This window comes from Aricia agestis, chromosome 4 (assembly GCF_905147365.1).
Source record: "Aricia agestis chromosome 4, ilAriAges1.1, whole genome shotgun sequence".
NCBI classification, from domain to species: Eukaryota; Metazoa; Arthropoda; class Insecta; order Lepidoptera; family Lycaenidae; genus Aricia; species Aricia agestis.
Genome location: NC_056409.1, coordinates 14,896,865 through 14,907,110, shown reverse-complemented (window position 1 = coordinate 14,907,110; position 10,246 = coordinate 14,896,865). Strand labels below are relative to the sequence as shown.

The following is a 10,246-nucleotide window of genomic DNA, read 5'->3' as shown; positions in this document are numbered from 1 at the left end:
CTCAACGTGACCCCTCGCCGGCCAATCGGAGAGCCGAAATCTGTTGACTGTACTCTCAGGGGTTGATTTTGCCTCGTCAATTGAAAATTATCTGTAAATTTATGAATGTAAGATCTATGTTTGAATGGGGGTCCTCTTTTAATAAAACCTATTTCGGAAATCTGTAACATGATTTAGAATTGTCTGGTAATCGGTGCGCGGTGAACGTCACGCGCGTGGTTTCGTCCGTCGGAGTAAACAACAGGACTCAAGATTCATTTCCCGCTGATGTCCTACGGCAGCGAGACGCCGCACGTCTGGACCAGCTCCTCGGTACGTAACATGAGAACCCCGGACCATTCAAATATACAGGGTGTAACAAAACTAAATGATACTTTGTGTATGTTTCCCTTTTATAGAGTTAACTGTGAAATTAGCGCTGAAAGACCATTTTTTAAAATATTTTGTAGGGGAAACTCGTGATTGCGCTTGCCCATACAAAAGTGAAAAAAATTTGGTATTTCAGCGCTGCTACTTTCACAGTAAAGTCTCTATAATGTGTCCTAAAATCAGATTCAAGATGATTTAAGGAGCGCGTTGTACTCCAATATTCTGCTCACTAAAGTTCTCTTCGTTTCTGACGTCACATACAAACAGAGTCTGATATTCAATCTACCGTATATTATTTATAATATCGTATTAGGGTATTGTATTGTGGGGTATGCTCGGGTGCCTCAAAGAAGGATCTTTCACCGAGCGAGATTCTGCAGCATGCTCGGCCAGGTCGAAGCCCACTGACTTCATTCAGACGTTGCAAAACATATCTTGCAGTTCTCAGAAACTTTGATAGCGCGATGCATCTGGCGCTAATTGTGATTTCTGGGTACCGCCACAGTATTTAACACGCTTTAAAAGCTTTTATAAGCTTGGGCTGTATGTATGTAACGGAATCTTTGAGCACGATTTTTACTTATCTCCAGTTTTTTTTACCGATCAGTCTAATTAATTCGAAACTTTGCATACGTATAAAAAAATTATTCAAATAATTCCTATAAAAGAAAAAGCGTGTTTTTTTAAGTGAAAACTTCTTTAGCGGCGTTGATTCTCGTGCTGATCGAAAAACCGTAAGACGGTTGGAGAGTAGTGTTGTAACATCGAAATCGATTAATCGAACAATCGATTGTTTTTTTTCGATTGTCGATATTTTTTAATCGATTGTAAGGGTTTCGATTAATTAAAAATCGATTTTCATAAAAAACGGGTTAAAAAAATCGTAAGGGTTTCAATTAATTAAAAAAATCGATTTTCATAAAAAATGGGTTAAAAAAAATAATGCACAACGTTAATAATCAAGTTTTCACTTCTGTCGGCACTCCCGGAGTGCAACCCGTCTTTTTTAAAACTATTATCATTTCACTTAAAACTATTATTTTTTCACGTCAACGTCTGTCAAAGTGTAGTCACGCTCCCGATTTTAATTAACTTTCGTGAGTTCAAACAGCAGTTACGAACTAAAGTATAGTGTGATTTGATAAAATCAATGTCCTCTTGAGCTGTGATAGTGTTATTCACGCGGAAAAACAGTGGAATTCGTCAAAAACTCGTAATGAAATAGTGGCATAAATACTCAATTATAAAAGTAATATTTTTGTACCCTCAATAATTTTTGTAATTAGTGAAAGTGACATTTGGATTGGACATTTGACACTGACATTTGTCTAATATAGTGATACCAGCTTCACAACAATAAACACCCAGAAAAGTAATCGAGATGTCAGTCAAACGATCACCGCCTAAAGCGAAATCGTCCGCCAGCTCATTCTCCCTCACCTTACCTGAATCCAATCTGCAACACCATACGGGATCGGACTCGGCGCTGGACTCCATAACTACTCGTGGCAAGCGCAAATATATGTCAGAGGAGGAAACGTCAATGCGCTCTTTTATACACGAAATGAAAAGCATGTTTGATGAGTTTGCTAAAGACCAAAATAATAAACTATTGACACTGCAAAGTACTGTATCGACTATCAAAGAGCAAAATGAGGAAATTTCACTATCCTTGAGTTTTCTTAGTCAGAAATATGACGAGATGCGTGCCGAGATTGATCTTCTTAAAAACAAACAAAAGGATTCCGAAAAATACACTAATATTTTGGAAAATAAAATTGAACTGTTAGAAAGAAAGATGAAAATAAATGAAGTGGAAATTCGAAACATTCCCAAAATTTCTACCAAGGAAACACATCAAGAACTACACAAAACATTCCAGAATATTTGCACTAAGATTGGAATAGAAATAGACGAAGTAAAAATCAAATCCCTACACAGAATAAACACAAAATTGGAGAAAAATAAACCTATTGTTATAGATTTTGTTGATGCAACGAGTAAAACCATGCTACTAACTGGATTTAAAGCATATAACGGCCAGCACTCTACAAAAAAACTCAACACGAAAGAGTTATTACTCGATGGCCCGGAACAAAGAATATATATCTCAGAATCACTCACGTTTAACACGAAAAAGTTATTCCGTAAAGCAAGGGATTTTGCTGCAGCAAACAATTATCGTTTTTGCTGGACTACAAATGGAATTGTCTATATGAGAGAAAAGGAGGGCTCGAAAGTAATAAAAATTAATTCTGAGGAAGACATTCCCAAAACTGAAGTATCACAAAATTGACTGTTTTTGTTTAAGTGTTTATCTAAAAATGTAACGCGTTTCCTTTTGATACTGCTACTAATTATTCTGTATTGCACAAAAATGTATAAACTGTATCTAAATTCTCTTAGCATAGGTTATGTTTTACATTGTATTGTTTCATACAAACCATTAACTACTTACCTTAAACATCAATTCTCGCCCTCTCATTTTATTTTGTTTCTTATAATAGAATGTAACATACATTACAAGTTGAGTACTAAAATTAATACTAGGTTACAATCAAACTATAAGTACCTATTCTTTCCAGTTTCCTTAGACACACAAAATAATCTTACTATAACTCAAACAAGATCAACAATCAATAACCGTTGTACTATGATTAACACAATAATATACTCTGTTATCCACCTGAAATTTATTGATATGACAATTATTACCCTAAGATATTTTGCTAAGCAAGCAATAAACAATCTTATAACTTGTTCAAATAAATATCTACATTGTACACAGAAATCCTTTACACAATATGCACATCAATATACAAATAAAAATAGTATATTTACTTATATGAGACATACTTTGCGTTTCAGCTTTATCCCTAAAATAAAAGAAGTTTTTACCCCAATTTATAATGAATTCTACTACATAATAATATTTTTTTACATTATAAAACCTTGTACATTGATACATAAATGCTTACGCTGCCATTTACTTTCTATATTAAATTATAATACTGAAATAATATTGGTTACTCAAAGAGTGTTTTCTAAAATCAAAATAAACTTTTTATTTAATCGTAAGGATACAGGCAAACAGGCAGGCAAAATATATTATATAGGTTGGGAAGTAATATCTAAATACATTTTGCCTTTCTTTTACATACTTATTCCTAAAACAAATTATCATAATTTATAAAAATGAATTCTATTAAAGACATTATTAACACTATAGACACATCTTCAGTCTTTAATTCCGTCTTGTGTGATCCAGAGAGCATTAAAATAAAGGTTGGGTACATTAATCGTAAACTAAGTATTATGACACAAAACATCAGAAGTATAGCACACAATTTTAATGAATTCAATTTGCTACTTTCAAGATTAAATATATTACCGGACATTATAATACTCACCGAATGTTGGCTTTCTAGTAACCCAGCAATACCGAAATTAGATGCATATACCTCACATTGTACAAGTAGGTTCCATAACCAAAATGATGGCATCGTATTATACATAAATAGCAACTTAATAACTAATACATATGAACCAGATTTTTTCGAAGCTAACTGCCTAGTTACTACATTAAATAGGAACACAGCTGTAGTATCTGTTTATAGGCCACCCTCTTACCAAAAAATTGATAATTTCCTTAGCTCTTTAGAACAAATACTAAATACACTGTCAACATACTCGAATATAATACTAGCTGGAGATATTAACATAAATATTAGAGAAAATACTAAACAAACCTCTGAGTATTTAAATATTATTTCAACCTGTGGCCTCTCTCCAGCTCATTGTCTACCGACGAGAAATAACGCCTGCCTAGATCATGTACTTATCAAAACTCAGTACTCTCCTCAAACATATATTATAAATACCAGTATCACAGATCACAACACAATTTTATTTTCTTTAAATCAAGATAAAATCAGGAACAAAAACAATAATAGAACTACATTACGAAAAATTAACTATAAACAAATAGAAGAGGATATAAAACAGTGGGACACACGCAATATCTTAGAGGCTAGGGATCCAGACGTTGCAACTGATTATTTCATTGAGTACTTATGCGCTATAATACATAGAAACACGACACTTAAAACTATATCAAAACGTAAAAACTTACATCAACCATGGATGACCCCTGGACTCCTCAGATGTGTACGACATAAGGATAAACTGCACCTAGATTTAAAAAAATCACCTAATAATGAAACAATTAAAACTATTTATATTAGATATCTAAATTTCTTCAGTAAAATTTTAAAGAGAGTTAAACAAGAATATGAAAAAAAAGAACTTGATAAAGCTTACTCAACTAATATGAAAGAAACTTGGCAAGTGATTAATAAAATAACTCAATATAAGAAATCTAAAGACACAAATAATAATTATTATAATACTAATGAATTGAATGACCCGAAAGAGATTGCAAACAGATTTAATAATTATTTCAGCACTCTAGGCAAAAATTTGGCTCAAAAAATTATACAGCAACCGACTAATCTCATGCCTCAAATAAAAACTCACTCGCAAAACTCATTTGTTCTATTAGACACAAATTTAAATGAGATCATATCTACAATTAAATCACTAAAAATCAATAGTTCACCAGGATGGGACAATATATCTAATAAAATAATAAAATCTAATATTCCTACCCTTGCACCTTTGGTTACACATATATGCAATCTCTCTTTTGCTACCTCGACCTTTCCTAAGAAACTTAAGCAATCAATTACTATACCGCTATACAAAGGTGGAGACAGTAAAATGTTATCAAATTATCGTCCTATATCCTTGCTAAATTGCTTATCGAAGATATTAGAAAAATTAATCAACAAAAGGCTTATTAACTATCTTGAACATAACAACTTGCTCTCTCCTAACCAATTTGGTTTTAGGACTGGTAAATCGACAAATGATGCGGTGTCAGAACTCACAAACTTTATCTCTAATGAACTAGATGCCGGCCGTAAGTGCTTAGCAATATTCCTAGATTTAGCGAAGGCTTTTGACACCGTGTCTATATCTTTACTACTTAACAAATTAGAATCATATGGAATTCGTAATGAACAACTCAAACTGTTCCAAAGCTATCTGACTGACCGGCAACAGTCAGTTAGGATCTTAGGTGTTATAAGTGACCCTATTTCCATTGAATATGGAGTGCCACAGGGAAGTGTGTTAGGACCCACTCTATTTCTGGTGTACATTAATGATATAATAAATACTCACTTTCCTAATGGCAAAATAGTGGCATTTGCAGATGATGCAGCTATAATATTCAGTGGATGTACTTGGGAGGATACCTTCACACAAGCTCAAATCGGATTTAATTCTATTCAAGAACAACTTTCTGTTAACCTTTTAACAATGAATGCTGATAAAACAAAATTTATTACATTTTCTATAACTAATAAAACACAGCCATCACTATCAACACACACTCTTGTAGTTCATAAAAATAACTGTGACACAAAACTAGATATAAACTGTGGCTGCCAAACATTGGAAAGAGTGACCAATATAAAATACTTGGGCATCAAACTGGACTCCCTTCTTACCTTCACTCCACACATTAATGATTTATCACAAAGAATTCGCAAATTGATAGTTATATTTAGAAACATAAGGCATGCGGCTAGTCAACACTTATTAAAAATTATCTATAATACCCTATGTAAACCGTTATTAACATACTGTATAAACGTATGGGGGGGAGGTCACAAAACGAATCTACTAACACTTGAAAGGGCTCAGAGAGCTTTGCTTAAAGTAATGTATTGCCTTCCCTACAGACATCCTACCTTTAAACTTTACAATGATTCAAAACTTCTTACCGTACGTCAATTATACTATCTACATATTGCACTGAAACAACACCCCCTAATAGATCAAGAAGTAGTCACTCTTACCAACAGACGCACCCCCAAACCTTTCGATGTTCCCAAATTTAAAACAAAATTTTCAACTAGATTCCAACCTTTTGCTGGTCCCTTTTTGTATAACAGAATAAATAAAAAACTAAACATACTACATAAAAACAAACATCAATGTAAAACAACTATACATGATTGGTTATTATCCATGGACTACACTACAACAGAAAATCTACTGACACTTGCCTGTTAATTTTACCAGCCACTCGAACAAATCCTTAAAATATAAAGTAACACACAAAAATTAACAGACACACAACCCATTACACAACTCAACCCCTAGTGGAGCTTCTTCGAGAGGAGAAGCTTCCATCCCAAGATATGAGATATCGTAGGGCTAGGGCTACACAGGGTTACACCCATACACAATAATTCATACCCCCTAGCGGAACTGGATTCTATAGGAAGCAGTTACCATCCCAAGATTACTCGTAGGGCTAGGATCATATTTTCCATACACGACACACAGACAGACAACACAATATTCGAGCACTAACATGACTAAAGTTAAGTACCTATAAGAACAGGTCATGTGACCTAGTTTAGGTACTTAGTACCATAAAATTGTTTATATTAAAGTTAAGTTAACAATAATTACTGTCAACAATGTAAACAATGTACCTATAATATTGTTATCATCAATAAAGATTATTATTATTATTATTATTTCTCTACTTCGATTGTGTTAGACGATATTGTTGTGTTACAGGGCAGTGAGGTGTCTGCGTACGGGGCGCTGTGGGACGCGCCGCCCGCGCCCGTGCCCTACCCCGACATCCTGGCGTTCCCACCCGCCGACCTCGGTGAGCCACTTACAACATAAAGTGCAAATAATGGAGTGACTTGTACTATTAATTACGTTTTAGTTATCAAAATCCAGCTTGCGAATAATTTTAAAAATTCTAATTTCTTAGTGTTTATTTCTACTACCATGTCAGTTTTAAATATGCACTATGTGTATCGTATATGAACGTTACAAAGAGCCTAGGAAAATCTAGAAATCTAAATACTTATATTTTTACAAAATTGCTACGAATGCTACGGATTTTTTTTTAATGAATGAAGGGGGCAAACGAGCAAACGGGTCACCTGATGGAAAGCAACTTCCGTCGCCCATGGACACTCGCAGCATCAGAAGAGCTGCAGGTGCGTTGCCGGCCTTTTAAGAGGGAATAGGGTAATAGGGGAGGGTAGGGATGGGAAAGGAAGGGAATAGGGGAGTATAGGGAAGGGAATTGGGCCTCAGGTAAACTCACTCACTCGGCGAAACACAGCGCAAGCGCTGTTTCACGCCGGTTTTCTGTGAGAACGTGGTATTTCTCCGGTCGAGCCGGCCCATTCGTGCCGAAGCATGGCTCTCCCACGTATGTGTTAATTTTACGGTCGTAGACCATAGTGTACCGTTTGCGTAGCGGCAGACTACGCCGTAGCTACTGGCGTAGCGCTACGGCCTACGTTACGTACGAGGCGTTAGTTGTAGCACTTTAGACTTTAGCCTAATATATAAGATATTATTTAGTATAAATATTTTTTTTTGCCGCGCCATTGCACTATACTAAATTCAACGTTAGGCAGGAATACTTCATACTCTCTTAAAGCTTTATGAACATGGAAATGAGGACGTAATAAAGAGTTCGTGTAGTGTGTAGACGCTAATATCAGCTGTTATATTATATTATTATAAGTATGTATAATGTATATGTGACCATAAGCTGTTCTTGTGCAGTGTGGTCGGCGGCGGGGTGCGGGCGCGGGTCGGCGCGCTCGACGCCGGGCGGCAAGAAGCCGCGCCGCCGCGTCGCGTCCGTCGCGCAGCGCCGCGCCGCCAACATCCGCGAGCGGCGACGTATGTTCAACCTCAACGAAGCCTTCGACAAGCTGAGACGGAAGGTAATTTATACTAACACAGTCAATAAATTATTGTCATCATTGAAAAAAAAAACGTAATTTAAAAGATAATAATAATAATACTCCCCACACCGATTTCGGTGACGGTGGCCAGTTTCATTGAAACCAGGCCAGCTAAGCAGGAGTAATTTTATGGTGCTCAAGTGTGTGCGCAGTACAAAAGAGCACTCTCTATTCCTTCACTCTCATAACCCAGTGGGACGGAAGACCGACACGACTGGCGAGAGGTCAGGCGCAGGACCGACTTTTTACATGCCCATCCGACCCATGGATCATCTTACCTACTTGTCAGACAATCAGGTGATCAGCCTGTATTGTCTTAACCAAATTTGGAAATAACATGTTTCCAACGCGGTAATCGAACCCACGAGCCCACGACCTCCGAGTCGAGAGCCACGCTCTTAACCACTAGACCATCGGAGGCGTTCCATACGCCTCCGTGTTCTATAATAAAGATATACAGCGTGTAACAAAACTAAGTGATAATACTTTAGGGTGTGTACGTGTTCCTTGTAGAGAGTTCACTGTGAAAGTAGCAGCGCTGAAATACCAATTTTTTTTTTCACTTTTGCATGGAAAAACTCGTGACGGACGCTGGCCCATACAAAACTAAAAAAAATTTGGTCTCTCTCTCGTTATCAAGTCTCGTTTCTGTATGACTGACTCAATTACTGACTTCGTTTCCCCGTGATACAAAGAAGATCAAAGAAGTTGATTCATAGGTAGATGGCGGATCTAAGTAATTTGGTCCCGTTATGTCTTAACCATAAAGTTAATATACCTAGCGGAATAGGGAAACAAAGGCAAGAGAGATGTCACTATCAGTAACACTGCGTGCTAAAAAGAGACGTGTGATACATGACAGCAGCACTCTTTTTTTGACGTCCAGTCGGCACGTGCCGCACGTTGACAATTTAATCTCATAGAATTCATGTTCAATCAAGCTTGTGTAAGTGTATACGTACACATATTTTTCACACAGATGAAAACCAATTTTGGTATCGTTTGACAGCTCGAGATTGTTGCTCTATTCTGCTAGGTATATTAACTTTATGGTCTTAACCCAACCGACAGCAAATTCATGCCCGCGCTCCCCAGCGCTTACTCATACAAATCGCAAAATATCAACAGGGCAAATTCTTTCCTTTCAGCGCTACTATTTTCACATACTAGCATTGAATTGACATAATCGGACCAAAAGACGTAGGTCTGTACTCTGTCAATTGCCTATGAATCATTTTCTTCGATGGTACCAAAATCTAATATAATATAAAAATAAGTCGGGTTTTCCTTCCTGACGCTATAACTCCAGAACGCACGAACCGATTTCCACGGTTTTGCATTTGTTGGAAAGGTTTCGGGCTCCGTGAGGTCTATAAAAAAAATCAGAAAAAACTTCAAGAGAAAAGCAGGAAAACAAGGAAAATCATTTTATGGCAAAACAACGTTTGCCGGGACAGTTAATTTTATCTAAAAACGTTAATCTCAACTTCATCTCAATGTCTAGGTGCCAACGTTCGCGTACGAGAAGCGTCTCTCCCGCATCGAGACGCTGCGTCTGGCGATCACGTACATCAGCTTCATGTGCGAGCTGCTGCACGGGTCGCCGCAGCCGCACCACGCGCACCTGCACCCTTCGCGACATGCCTTCGAGGCCGACGTGCCCTGGTGCACTTAGAGGTCAGTTGTCGCAAGTCAACCAGTCCTAATGCCCTTTTGTTGTAGAGTGGCGGACTTGACAGGCCCGCGGCAATATCGCGGACGTGCAACGACATAATAACATTCTGTGCTTTGTAAACTCGTTGCAAACACGCAATGAGTTGCGCTTCCGCAACGTTTATGCAACGTATTTGCTGAGAGCCCGCTCCACCTTAAAGCCGCTCGTCAACCGATAGTATGATAACGGCCTAACGCTGCTTTTCCACCAGAGCTGCGTAGGAATGTGTTTTTGAGAATCGTTGATTCCATAGTCTACATTCTACAATATACAAGATGTTAGTGTAAACACTGTTATCCTTGAA

The 10,246-nt window shown here is 37.1% G+C and overlaps 1 protein-coding gene across 1 annotated transcript; it reads left to right on the top strand.

Annotated features, from left to right (window-relative positions):
- Window positions 1-261: 261 nt before the first annotated feature.
- LOC121726116 (protein Fer3-like) lies at window positions 262-9,903 on the top strand. The gene is made up of 4 exons (XM_042113349.1): window positions 262-312; window positions 7,027-7,120; window positions 8,044-8,207; window positions 9,733-9,903. Exons 1-4 carry the CDS (start codon window positions 268-270, stop codon window positions 9,901-9,903), a joined length of 474 nt encoding a protein of 157 aa, XP_041969283.1. The 5' UTR covers window positions 262-267.
- Window positions 9,904-10,246: the final 343 nt, after the last annotated feature.

Bases quoted from the DNA above. Each gene is read 5' to 3' on its own strand.
- LOC121726116 (XM_042113349.1), top strand. From the start codon at position 268: ATGTCCTACGGCAGCGAGACGCCGCACGTCTGGACCAGCTCCTCG. The intron at 7,121-8,043 runs GTGAGCCACTTA...GTTCTTGTGCAG, and splicing joins GTTCCCACCCGCCGACCTCG to TGTGGTCGGCGGCGGGGTGC. The intron at 8,208-9,732 runs GTAATTTATACT...CTCAATGTCTAG, and splicing joins TCGACAAGCTGAGACGGAAG to GTGCCAACGTTCGCGTACGA.